Source organism: Uloborus diversus, chromosome 1 (genome assembly GCF_026930045.1).
Source record: "Uloborus diversus isolate 005 chromosome 1, Udiv.v.3.1, whole genome shotgun sequence".
In the NCBI taxonomy this organism is placed as follows: Eukaryota; Metazoa; Arthropoda; class Arachnida; order Araneae; family Uloboridae; genus Uloborus; species Uloborus diversus.
The window spans coordinates 194,159,860-194,174,103 of record NC_072731.1 but is presented as its reverse complement, the minus strand read 5'-3'; the positions used below and the strand labels follow the sequence as shown (position 1 = coordinate 194,174,103).

The 14,244-nt window shown below is 34.5% G+C and overlaps 1 protein-coding gene across 1 annotated transcript; it reads right to left on the bottom strand.

Moving 5' to 3' along the window:
• Positions 1-5,182: 5,182 nt before the first annotated feature.
• Positions 5,183-6,412, bottom strand: LOC129218048 (uncharacterized). The gene has a single exon (XM_054852232.1). The coding sequence runs from the start codon at positions 6,410-6,412 to the stop codon at positions 5,183-5,185; it is 1,230 nt and encodes a 409-aa protein (XP_054708207.1).
• Positions 6,413-14,244: the final 7,832 nt, after the last annotated feature.

Sequence of the window (14,244 nt, the reverse complement as noted above, 5' to 3'; positions counted from 1 at the left end):
TGCCATCCAATAGTATGTTACTCTGTAAATTTCAAGTCAAGTCAAGACACACAGCGAATAATAACGCGTAGGGTAATTCTATGAAACTAGGGACATCACAGTAAAAAAATCTTCATTGTATCAGTAATTTTCTTTCTTTCGTATGAGGTAAAGAGACTGTACTTTTCAAAAACTATGCCAAAAAAATTATAAACACATTATTTTGTAAGTTTTATAGGCAAATTTTGACAACACTACTCAGTGACCATGTGTCGTTGCATTAGCGATTCTAAAAGTTTATCTTTTTTTTTACTTAGGAAATCAATTGCTATGTGTACAATCTTATTTTTTATTGAAATGTGGTTTGTCTAGGAAGAGAATAGAAAAACAAATACACTTTAAACTGTTATAACTGTCTTGTAGCAATTGTTTTTAAACTAGGCCGCAAAATTAATGTAACCATCAGTCACAAAATTGTATAAAAGTTTGCATTGCTTAAACTAAAGCAAACCCAAGTTTATAAAAAGTCATATTCTCTTCATTTATGATGATATCTTTAATATTCATCCCTTAAATGTTTATAAATAGCTGAATTTAATTATTTAAAACTTATTTTAAATATATAACATCAGTCACATTTCTCTTTTCGTTAATAAACCTCAAACAAATTGCACAAATAGCATTGACTGCTGCAGAAAGGCAAAAAAGGAGGCGATATAACTTACGAAATAAAGGTAAACATGAAAATTATAAAACGTAAAGCAAAGCTGGAAAGAGCGGATGATAAAAAATAAATAAAATAATTTTCAAAAATCTACCATGACTACCAAAGTTAGTTTAGAATAAAATTAAAAAGGCGAAGAAAAAGAACAAGTATAGAACAAATTTAAAGTATTGAAGTCCCAGGTTTAAATTAGCAGCTGCATTGCCCCTCTTTAAAATAATGAAACAAAAGAATGAAACCTTGGTAAAATCTGTTAGTCATTCAAAGAGCTCTTAGTTATATCTTCACAAAAGAAAACTACTGTTGTAAAAATTTTTCTTGCATGAAATTTGATAAACAGATACTCCTAGTTCTTCATATGTCACAGCTTCATGCAAATTTCAGAGTTATCACTATATGACTTGCAGTCATGTTATAAAGAGTTATATTTGAGTAATACTGCTTTTTTAATTCAAAAGATGTATTAAGTGTTTAGCAACAACCCTCTTTTTACAGTAAAGGAAGGAATCACTTCCAGCGGAACATGATCTAAAACTGTTGACTGCAATTGGAGACCGTGTTTTCTTGAAGAATATGATAAACAATTGTATCACGAGAAGTTAGATGCATTGAAATTGAAAACTAGGAGTATTTAGTTACTGTCAAGATTCAAGTAGTAAAACACTGGAAATAGCCTGTCAATTTGGATGAAATTTATTATTCACATGAGAAAGGAATAAAATATTTAGTGCACTAGATGCAGTAAAGGAAAGATACTTTTTATTTTATGAAATACATCAAAAATATAACTTTTAAAACTTTATAAATGAACTTTTCTAGTTGTTTTAAATACAATTTTACAATTTTAAATGCTAATTTCATTTTTAAGGAGAAATAATTTATAATTACAGCAATTTATTGTAAATTTAGAACATCATTCACAAAATATTTGTATCATCAGTCACGGGTGGTAAATATTTTTTATACTTTTAGTTTTCAAGTTATTTCAGTAAAACAAAGTGTTTTCATCAAGTCTAAAATCTCTATTTTAAGCGGAAGAAATCTGTTTAGGTTTTACGTTATTAATTTGAAGAGAATTTCAAATTATATGTAAGTCACTTTTCTTAATGTCTCTTCTGCGTAACATCAGTCACGTTTTTTTATTCCCCTTAATTTCATACAAATTTGTTTTCTTAAATCTGAAAAAAAGTGTGGGGGCAGTGATGTACCATATCATGATATTTTAAGTCAATTTCAGAAGAAGCAAAATTAATTTAATTTCAAGACAGTGCTGAAATTGAAAAGAGAGTCAAGTTGTAACGTCAGTCACCGTGGACAACAACAATAAAGCTGTTACTAGTATTTTTGATGTAGAAACTTGTGAATTTAATGCTAAAAATGTTTTATTTTTTATTAAAACAAACAAAAAAAAAAAAAAAAATGCAAAATTCAAGGCAATCTGGTCTCACTTTATTCCATTTTATATTATATTTTGCAATAAAAAATCATTGTTATTCAATTTTATATAAAGAGTTTCCATCCTTTTTCAACTATGTATCATATTCGCTGAAATTTTCACGATCTAAGAATTTTTCTTCAAAAAATGTTGAGCTACATATTCTTCATTGATGAAACAATTATTTAATTCAATTTCAGCAAAAAGTGTTCGTAAACTACCTATTTCTTTCTGATATAGTGTTGGCATTACTTTTTACATGTAAAAACTGCAATATTGAAGGGATTTAGACAAAATAACCGTTTTGGCCATTCCAAATAGTTGGTCTGTGAAACAAATGGCAGGACGCATGGGGTCATTAAATGACCCCAGTAACCGACTAAACGTGTTTTAGTGGAGCACAATACCCGAAATACGTTCAAACTGCTACCAAAAGGTAGATGGGGTGTCTAAACTCAGCTACTGATAAGAAAAGAATGATCTGGTGGCAAGTTTTTTTCGCAATTACAATTTGCAGAAGGCTTGGGTCATAAAATGAACCCCGCGCGTCCCTCCGACTCCAAAATTTTAGGGCAGTCGACTCCAACTCCGATTCCTAAACCTGAAAATTAGTCGGACTCCGTATTCCCGACATCGACTCTGACTCCGCAGCTTTGGCAAAAATTTAGACCCGGAGGAAAAATGTCCGACTCCAACATTTGGAAATTTAAAGTCTTCGACTCCGACTCCGACTCCACAAATATTGACAATAAAATAGCGGACTGTATGCAAAAATGATCGATTCCGAGTCCGAGTCTTTAAATTAAAGAGCTTCGACTCCCGAATCAGACTCTTTACCCCAAAATGAGATTGAATCCGACTCTGTAGCCTTAGTGTTAACTTTGAAATAATTATTATTGATAAGATTTGCTTTTATTTTCATGCTAAAGTTTTAATTTATGTATTCAGTGATTAACGGAGAAATCAGGAGTCCTTTATGTTTCTACGTAAAGATATGCGCAGAGGGTTTTTAATGATTAGTTTGTTTATTTGTTTTTTTTTGTTTTTTTTTTTGATAATGAAAAATATTTCTTTAAGTTGACACTTTGTTCGGTTTTTTTCAATTTATTTTTAAAGTACAATAATTACTTTTGGCAACAGGGGAAAAGTAAACGATTTTTTTGACGTAATTTATTTTTTAATGAACTTTTTTTCTCCTTTTTGAAAGCGCTTCACGACTTTTTTTTTTAACGGTTATTGTCTGCTTTGTAAATGTGCTACTATTTTATTTGTTGTTTATTTGTTTTTTACGCATCTGGTTCTTCAGGTGAGCGATGCATATTTTATTTTTAGAAATCAGATTAAAATATTCAAAAGTTACGTTTGACATAATTTGCAATTTTAGCTTATTCTTAGAATATTAATCATATACTAGAAAGTAAATACTGATATACGGGAAAGTAGGCTCTCTTAGTTCTAGATAGAACTTCTTGTTTTTCCAGACCTTTTAACTTTCATCGGCCTCTAGTTTGTGTGAGTTATTCCAAATGAATTAGATGAATAACTATCCGTATTCATTCGGCATTACTCAAGTGTCTCTTGTTGTATAATTGCAAGTTTTGAGTTTAACAGAAAATTGATTTATTGTTTGCAAACAAAAAAAGGGACACTCACAACGAACAGTTTAGGTTTTGTAGAAAGGCAGCACTGCACGAAAAACATTTTAACTTTTGAACAATCAAAATGATGTATGAGGTATTCACTAAATCACATATTCTCTCGTTTCCGTGAACAAAATTTTCCCTCTTTATTGGTTATTTAACATAATTGAACCGCTTTCTCTAAGTTTACTTTTAAGTCAAACGTCCATGTCAGCAAACCCACATCCACCAGTGCGAGGAAGGAGAAGTTTCCATTGCATCAATGAAATTTAGTCACATTTATTTAAAATTATTTAATAAATATGCTTATCGACAAAAGAAAGAGAAGTGCCAAAAAAGCCGTGGACGTCAGTTACCCGATGTGCTATTTTATACGAGAACAGGCCATTAAGTATTTTTGTTTTATTTTTATTTTAAACCAATGATACCTTCGTACCTGCCATTTCTAGCTTAACCGGTGAAGGGTACCATGGTGGTTGAGGGGGAGGGAAAGAAACTGAAGGGAAAACTAGAATACATAGACATATCGCATATACGCACATACCTATACACACATACATATATATATATACATAAATATATACATACATATATATACATACATACATACACACACATACATAAATATATATACACATATACATAAAAAAAAGTCATATATATAAGGGGGAAAAGGCTTGAAGAAGTTAATAGGTTCAAAGTGCTATATTGGGGCCAAGTAACTAGGAATTAATGAGAGAGAATACTGTTACATATATATCCTCGTATAAAATAAAAATATTAACAGAAAAGTAAATATACAAAAATACTTATAGTAAAAAGACTCTTGGTTAAAAGATTGTATACATCCAAGTTGAAATGCCTGGTAACGGCCCACTGTAAACATGCCTATTAACAACATTTTTCAAAAAAGAGGAAGAAACGGCTTAGTGAAACCTAATACTCGTATCTGTGTCTTCCACCGATGTTTACAGAAGAGGATGAGAAGAAAGGCTAAAAATTGGCTTTCATTTTGGAAATTAAGTATGTAAAACTGGAATAATATAATATAATAGTGACGAAAAGAGTTACAATAAAAGGCATATTATGTAAAAGAGCAAACCGGTTGTAGCAAGAGTACTCGAGATACTACGACGGGCTTTCTCTTTTTCTCCCTTTTCTTTGAAATATAATAGTAATAACAGTAATAAAGTAAAATCTATACATTATATATACAAAGTTTAAAAAAAAATCGAGGTTAATAATAGGATACCCTAGCTAAAATGCTTGATAGCACGCATTTTTGAGACACAATCATGTAAAGCAATGAAAAGGAAACGTCTTAGTGAGTTCAGCTTGAACAGAAACGCAAGTCCACATCCTTTACCAATATACACCTGGAAGAGTTAGAAACAGACTGGAAAATCAGCTAACTTCTTGGAACTCGTAGTTGCGGATGGTCAGTTCGCTAATTAAATTATGCATGGAATTTGAACCAGATGGGTGCGAAAGAGCTTGACGAATATTGTCGGGTATTGTGATACTATTGTTCATCTTTAGGTGAAATTGAGATGTGAGAGGGCAGGAGTAAAGATAATGATCTGGAGTACCTATGAGTCCACATGCACAGTTGGGAGATGGAATTATTTTGAATCGAGAGAGGTATGCTGGAAAGGGCCCATGCCCAGTAACAAAGAGGGTGTCAGATCTGTTCTTGATGCTGGTTTTTAAAGAAGGGTTTGGGAAGATGGAGTGTACCCTTCTGCCTGTTGTTTCACTTTGCCAACGTGTGTTCCAACTATCTTTTAGATGTTCTTGTAATTTTTGTTTTATGAAGGATTTTGGCACTGGCATGTTTAGAATAAGGGGAGTAGATGGGTCGTTTGCTGCTTGCTTGGCTAAGAAGTCTGCCGCTTCATTCCCCACCTGTCCTGCGTGACCCTTAATCCAACTTAATGAGATATCATTCTGGCCTTCGAGTATTTTTTGAATTTTTCTTACTAGGGGATTTCGATGTATGGGATTCAGCAGTGCTTCCAAGGAGGAGAGACTATCAGAGTACAGATCTGCGGCAGAAGAAGCGCGATTTATTTGCAGATACAACAAGCCTTGAAAAATAGCCGTAAGCTCTGCCTGGAATACTGAGTTTGAAGGATTGAGTCTTGCGGACCAGTTTTGGATGCGGATCCCATCCCGTAGCACAGCATAGCCTGCTCCTACTCCACACTTTGTTTTGGAGCCATCCGTGTATATCTCCAAATTCTGCAGTGAGGGAGTTTTTCCCTTTAAGCTTATCTTAGGAAGAGTACACTGGATGCTTGGATGGCTATCCCACTTCTTGGCAGTTTCTTCTAAGTCGCTACTGCAGAAATTGTGGCCAGGAATTTGAATCGATTTGCTTGTGAGGGAAATTTTTGACATTAGAGCTTTTGACTTGATCGTAAGGTCTATTGGAGGGATTCCAGCGATAACATGGATTGCGGCGTGGGAGGTTGTGCAGTATGCTCCAGTCACTGTTAGGAGAAGAAGTCTTTGTATTGTTTGTATCTTCTTTAACGCTCTGCAGTGCATCCAATTCGTCCAGACAACCGATCCGTAAAGAATTGAAGATTCTATAACATTTAAATAGATCAGCTTCCGTTGTGATATGTTCATGCCCCAAGTAGGGCCAGCAAGACGTTGTAGAAGTGATTTCTTCCTCAGTGCTTTCGTTTTTAAAAATTCAGCCTGTGGCACAAAAGATAAATTTTTGTCAACGATGATTCCTAAGTATTTGACTTCGTCCGCACGTTTTATAAAAAAATTTCCAAATTTTAGACTAGGTTTTTTTCACTAAATTCCTTGGTTTATTGAAGATAACTGCTCTTGTTTTGCCCTCCGACGCCTCTAAGCGATGTTCAGTCAGCCATATGTGGAGAATTTGAAGAGATTCTCTATTTGAGTTTTGTAATTGAGCTGTTGTTGAACCGTGTACAACGAAAGCTAAGTCATCTGCAAAGGCCTGAACAAAAGTGTGATCCGGCCATGGTTTTGCAAGTAAAGATGTTATAACCAAATTCCATAGTTGTGGGCCACTGCAAGAGCCCTGCGGGCATCCCTTAAACTGTGAGGTAGAAAGGACTTCGTTTTTGGCTATCAAGGTAATTTTTCTATTATTCAGGAAGCTGCTGTAAAGATTATAGACGCCCTTTTCGCATCCAGTTGCTGCTAGAGAAGACGAAATATCTTGCCACTGCAAATTTTCAAAAGCTGATTTTATGTCTATGGAGATAAAAATGGTTAAGAAACCGGAATTTATCCTCTGGTCTATTTCTGTTAAAAGAGAATGAAGTGCATGCTCAGTTGAAATTCTTGGTGTGAATCCAAATTGAAGGGGATGTAAAAGATTGTTAATCGAAAGAAAGCTTTGAAGTCTGTTAACAATGAGCTTTTCCAGGATTTTTGACAGAGTTGGAAGTAGCACTATAGGACGATATGAATCAAATGACGTCAGCGGTTTGGAGTGTTTGTGAAAAAGAATTAAGACTCCTTCTTTAAGGCAAGTTGAAAAAAAACCCAGTCTGTAACACTTGTTCATGAAGTTTAAAAGAAAATTTGGGTGAACTTCGAAGAAATATTTCCAAATGTAGTTGTCCAATCCGTCTCTTCCGGGAGCTTTTTTCATTGAAACGTTTTTCATGACGAAGCTGAGTTCTGAGGAGGTGAAATCTGCATTTTCTGCAGAGGAAGAGTAAGTGGAGACATGGTTATCAGTGGCTGTGGGAAAATCTTGGGGGTAAAAATGATGTAGGAGTTTAGTGTAAAACGTTTTAGCGTCGTCATCGGTTGCCGTTCTTTCGTAAAGAAGAGAAGGGTGCACAGTGTTTCCAAACGTAACTTTGTACGGCTTGGAATAAGTGGAGCTAGAGGCTGAGCAAAATTTTCTCCAGGAGGCTCTTTTGGCTGTTCGGATGTGTTTTTTATACAAGGCAAGTTTCCTCTTATAGGAAATGTAGAAGCTTTTACGAGTGTCTGTCGCTTGGCATCGTTGGTACCGTCGTCTTTTGGCGAGCAGTAGCTTCTTATGCATTGATAGGTTATGTTCCCACCAAGAAAGGGAAGGTATGGGAGAGAGAAACTTTATTTTGAAGGACTGTAGTGCACATGATTGTAATCTATACATATAATAAAATAAGATGTTTGTGTGTGTGTGTGTGGCGCGCATCCCGGGAAAACGGTAACGCCTAGAAAGATGAAATTTGGTATACAGGGGCAGTTTTTGCTGAAAATGTGCACCTCGGGCTTCGATTTTTGATATTTTGAATAGAAAAAAAGTTATTTAATGTTTTATGTGATTTTTAGCACTTTTTAGTACTTTTTACCTCACAGACCCCAAAACCAATCGCACCACACAAATATTTTTTATACTGTAGGGTAGGAAATTTAATTTTAAATATGATTAATGAAAAAAATTTAAAGACAGAGCAATTTTTATATTTTTTACGAATTTTTGAAAAAACCTTTAATTTGCAGTTTTTTCTGAGTTTTATTTTTTTTCCAATATCATCCTGCGAGAAGTATCAAAGCCTCATTTCTAAAATTTAAGTTGGTAATAGTAAAAACATTTTGCCCTCTTCAGAAGAAAAAAATTCTTAAAAATACGCAATAGTTTTTTTTTTACAATTTTTTTAATGCTGAACACATCATGTCTCCTCACGCATCGGTCGAAAAAAAAGCGTTCTTCAATCTCTTATGCTTGTGACGTCAACTTGGATTTCGATTCGATATTTACGATGGAATCTTAATCGCAAGCAATGTTAATCTTTTTTTTTTTTACTATATAGCTTACTTCTACATTTTATGACGTGATGACCACGTGTTTTTCCAGCAGCGCTTGCTTTTTTTCTTTCCTTTTTTGTTTTAGTTAGGGATTGCATTTATTTCTTTTTCCATCCCCACCCCCCCACAAGCTGGACCTTTTGCTGTATCTATGTTACGTTACATTTCATAGTTGTGCGCATTTAATTCAATAAAAACAGCGAGATTTTTTCATCTTTGTCAAACGCTACTTTTTGCACACTACGGGGATTTTTTTTTTGTTCTACTTAAATAAAAAAAAATCGGTTTTTTGAATGATGTTTGTTTTTATTAGGAAATGGCCAGGAGGTTAAAATAAGTAGAGATGGATAAGAAAATTTAGAGATAGATCGTAAAGTTAGGTAGCCGCCGAAGGCAGCAATCTTTGCGTAAAAATGTGAATGGCACAAAAAAAAAGGTAGAGATGGATTGATTAATACTGCTGCTTAATTTATTAAAACAGCCGCCGAAGGCGGCAAACTTGAAGTAAAAAGGTAAATGACAAGTTAACCAAACAGCCGCCGTAGGTGGCTGCTTGCACAGAAAGGCGAATGGCGTAAGAAGGTGAACCAGCTGGTCGCCGCAGGCGGCTAGTATTCTAATAAATTCTTCAGTGAAAATTTCTAAAGAGGCACAGTCATTGATAGGTGGGAGATTGGTGAAAAAAAGAGGGTATTTGCGCTTTAATTTTTCGCTTGAATCTTTCTGGATTATACTTTGATTTAAAGCGGATAAAGCGGTGGAATGTTAATGGTGCTGAGAGATTCAATTGAATGTACTTATGGTCGCTGAGTGATTCATCGGCTAGAACTTCCTAGCGTCAATGGCAAATTCCTAATAAGAGTTATATCTGGCCAGCCATCTGCTTTGTCTTTGGTGTAAGTGGGAGGAGCATTAGATGTATTAGCATTATTAGATTATGCGAAGATTCATATAGATCTAGATGCATTAGATTATGCGAAGAAATAAAATCTAAAAGTTCTCGGCCTCTAGAGTCTTCATTCCTGTAACCCCAGACTCGGCTGTGCGCGTTTAAGTCTGCTGCTATAATAATTGGAGTAAGAGCTACTTTCTGTAGGAGATCACTCAGAGGAGTAAGTAACAATGAAATATTTTCATTAGGTGAAGCGTAAGCAGAGATAATAGTAGTTGTCGAGTTATTAATGCTGAGTTTTATGGCTATAAAGTCCATGCCAACTTGTGTGACAAAGGAGGAAGGCAATAAGGAGGGGAACACAATTGCTGCTCTAGAGCTGTCTGAAACGATTTGCGTCCAACTCCCTGGAATGCCTGCCACTGCTCTGTGTACGGTTCCTGAAGGGCGAATAGTCCTATGTCGTGCTCTTTTGTCAAAAGCTCTAGAACTGACGTGGCTGCGTAGCTACGGTGCAAATTTATTTGTATAATTTTAATGTTGTTTACAACAGAAGAGCAAACATCATTGGCCTGAGTAGATACTGAATACATAACTAAGCTGTAGAAAAATGATGAGAGGAGATGAAATGGGATATTGCCTAAGATTCGTATTGGGTTATCTTTCGGATTGTTTCAACTTTTTGCTTGTAAACTGAACAATTTGTATCATTAGCTGAGTGATCGGTGGGAAAATTGGCTTTGTAGACGCTGTTTGCCTTATGACAATTACTGCACATCAGATGTTGACTGTTGCAGTCACTGCCGTGATGGTTTTTTGCACAGTTTGAGCATGATGTTTTTCCCGTTTGACAGTTTTTTGCTTTATGTGGCCAAATTCTTGGCACTTGTAGCATCTTGTTATGCTCAGAAATTCTTTAATAGGGTGCATTTTCCAACCGAGACTCAAAGAACGACCTGAGATGAGCTTGTGAAACGCTGAAGGCTGACATTGAACGACCCAATTTATCTTTCCTTTACGTCCAGTTAGACGAAACTGAATTTCAAAGTCTTCGTTTCCAAGGTCATATTCCGTTTGAATTGCTCTTGTTAATTCTTCTTTCGAAGCCTCTGTGTGCACTCCGTAGACAATTATCCTGGGCAATCTCCGACTCGGGATCCGAGTAATTATTTTTTCAGCGAGATACTTGTTAGAGTTGAGGGAAGTTAAGAGCTTAGAAAGTTGCTCTTTGTTTGCAACGTCTACTGCTAGACCTCCGTTCCTTATAAATCTGGTCCGTTTAATACTAAGGCCATATTCAGAAGGATCGTGATTGGACGTCAATAAATTCATAAGGTCATGTGAGCTGATTTTTTCCTCAGTTATGTACAAAAGAACTGTGTGCTTAGAATGGGCGGTTTCAGGCGAACTCCTCTGAAGGTATTCTGCATAGCTTGGCTCCTTAGAAGTGACTTGGTGAGTATCACATGGAGCAATGGCTTGCAGTGTCATCCACAGCAAGACTTCATGTTGAAGGTCAATGTCGTCGGATGTTCAAGATGATTCCAGTACTTCAGCATCTACCTTACAGCCCAGACAAAACATTATTTTCACGACAAACAATTTTCAGATGACGACGACCTTCAACACGAAGTCCTACTGTTGATGAGACAGCAACCCAAAGATATTTATGCTGCTGGAATTGGGGCTGTGAGAAAACTAGGCATTAAGTTCATCGACGTTGCTGGAGATTATGTGGAAAAATAAAAAAAGTTTTCTTGCGATTCTCATGAAAAATTGTTCTGTTATAATATTGGGGATTTAATTATTTACCCTCATACATGATAACTTCTTACTCCTATGTAAGTTTTGGTTCAATACAAATGATAAGTTGGAAAATTTTAATCTTTCATCAACTTTGTGACGCCTTTTCATAAAAACTCTCTTCGCCATTCGAGCTCTTGAGCCTCAAATATTGGTACAATGTAACGATAAAACGAACTTGTTTCAGTCGTGAGAGATGTATAAATGTTGTTTATTTTTTAAAGCTTCACGAACAACAGTCACAAATCTTGACAAAATATAAAGAGCAAGAGCGTCCGAATGAATAGCGAGTGGCTCGATCAAATGGGAACTAAAAGTTGAGACCCTAACTTGAAAAGAAAATGAAGTTTATTTTCTTACTTAAGATGCTTATTACTTCTCAGGAATATTTATAGATTACATGATAACAGCTATAGTAATAAAAATATCATAAGATAATTTTAATTAAAACTATAATTATTGTGCAAATAGTTGTAATTATGTATGTTTGATAGCATCTTAATCTATCCAAAGTTTTACCATACTAAGATTCCATTTGCTGTTTGACTTTTCTTATTTTTAAAAGTTAATTAACGTAAAAGTACTTTAAAAAATTAATTATTAGTATTGAGTGCTATTTTCATATGGATCATTCTCCAGAAAACGTAACTTTTGAACGCAAATATTTTTCAATTTCGAAACCTTTTGTTTTCTTTTTTTTAAAATTCTTACTTGAAAGTCTTACCTACTAGAAGTAACCATAAACAATGGCCGCGCTAAGTTCCAACTATTTTATTCATAAATAAAAAACTATAAAAATGCTTTGTTCACGGAAATAAAAAAAGGAAAAACTTTTTAATATTTAAAAATTGAGGCCAGTTTAATATCAATGTAGTAATTTTGTTAATTGAGCAAACAATCAACTATTTTAAGGCTTAGTGGGAATATAATATTAGACTCTCTTAACTAAGAAAACCTAATATTATATTCCTACTAAGCTTAAGTAGGGCTTAATTAGAAGTTTTAAATGTATGTTAAAAATAGTATTTAGTAAATTTGAGAATGTACTGGCAATTTATAATTTTAGTAGAATGCCTCTTGTTGATGTATTTCCCCTCCATCATTTATTTTCACCTCAGCAATAATGACATTGATAAGGTCTGTCACGGAGGTGAGGAATTTTCCATTAACATGGGCTAATACGTACATTTTTTAAGGAATTTTTTTCTTCGTTGCTACAATCTGCACATGTTAAGCATATGAAAACATTTTCACTTCTTTTGTTGCATGAATTTACATCCCTGTGATTCAAGTTCACGGAGTAGAGAAGTCAGAATAGCCACACTAAGTTTTTAAGACAAAATCTATCTTGTTGGTTTTCGATAAAAATCTCACAACTTCAATTACGGCTGAATATGAACAAGGAGGCTCTCTTGCATCATGGAAAATAAAATTTGATGTCATTACTGCCACGTGTTAATGAGGAATGGCATTTTGTGCTTAGGTAACGGAGGTGAGAATTTATTGTGTGACATGACTTCTTGTCCTTCTAAAACGAACTAAAACGTAATATTAATAAATTAAATATACTTAAACAATTAGTATTTGAGACACTTATGAAAGGAATAATAAACAAATAAGTATATACTTTTATTTCAACAAGTTATTAAGCAACATAAACAGCCACACAAGGTATATTCAGTAAATTACCGCCATTAGCCAGGGCTAAAGCAAAAATACGTGAAATACACCGCCAGCTCAGTCATTTCCAGTCGAGGACTGCAGTTTCGTGCTTATTAGCACTCGTCAGCCCGGCATAGGAAAGTGACTGAGCTGGAGATGGAAAACCTCTTAAGGAAGCCAAGAGTGCGAAACAAACTGGTAGCTAATATAGAATTAGCTGACCAGACGAGTGACCGAAACAATGGTTCGGTTCAACTCGAAAATTGAACGCGAGGCAAGGTATATTCAGTAAATTACCGCCATTAGCCAGGGCTAAAGCAAAAATACGTGAAATACACCGCCAGCTCAGTCATTTCCAGCCGAGGACTGCAGTTTCGTGTTTTTTCGAGCCACACAAGGTGTTTGATATGCCACGGAGGTGAGAATTCACATGTTGTGAACCAAAAATATACTAAAATAAATATTATTATAAAAAATTGTTGGCAGGTTTAAATATAGATACATTTTTAATGAAACTAAAAATCACTGTTAAATGAATTATTCCTTTAAAGTTTTTACTGTAAAAGGCGTGTGACAGAAAAGTTACTTTTTGAAGAATGACCCATATTCTTTCATTAGAACTTCAAACATAAAAGCCAAACCAAATGCATTAAAAAGTATATACATAGATGAGTTTTAAAATTATAACACTCCAAATGGCAGAGCAATTCTTCAAACTGTAACATTTTTCTTTTAAGATTGTGAACTTAATTTTCTTTCCAAACACAAAGTTGTGACAAAAAGTCAATGAGCATCTCCAACGACAAGTTAGAGTACCTTTAACTAGCAAAATTAATTTTATCGTTCTTCTTAATTAACGTTGCCTTTTCATAGTCATTGTACCATGACTTAGGTTTTGGAATTCAAAAATAATTAGCATTACAAACGAGCTAAGAGTTAGTGTTTTAAGTTGATAAATATCTTCTTAACACAGCGAAGCATTAAATTAGTGTTTAATCTTTTGCCGCCTTAAAGTAAACATTTTCTTTGATTTTCTTAAGAACATTCCCGAGTATTTGATATGCTCTAGTGATTTTAAGACATTAGTCGACAGTATTTACAATTACTTTACAGAAATTCCAGGACAACTTAATTTTACAAGAAATCAAGTAATTAAGTAGTTTGTTTAGTATGATTTGTTTTCTTTTAAGACTGCTCTGCTGAATGTTTCCTTATTATATGAGTTAAATGAATTAACACCTTAATGGAACGCCTTCAGTGATTGAAATTCGTATAGTGCCGTTTTATAAACGATTTTATCGTAAAGAGTGGT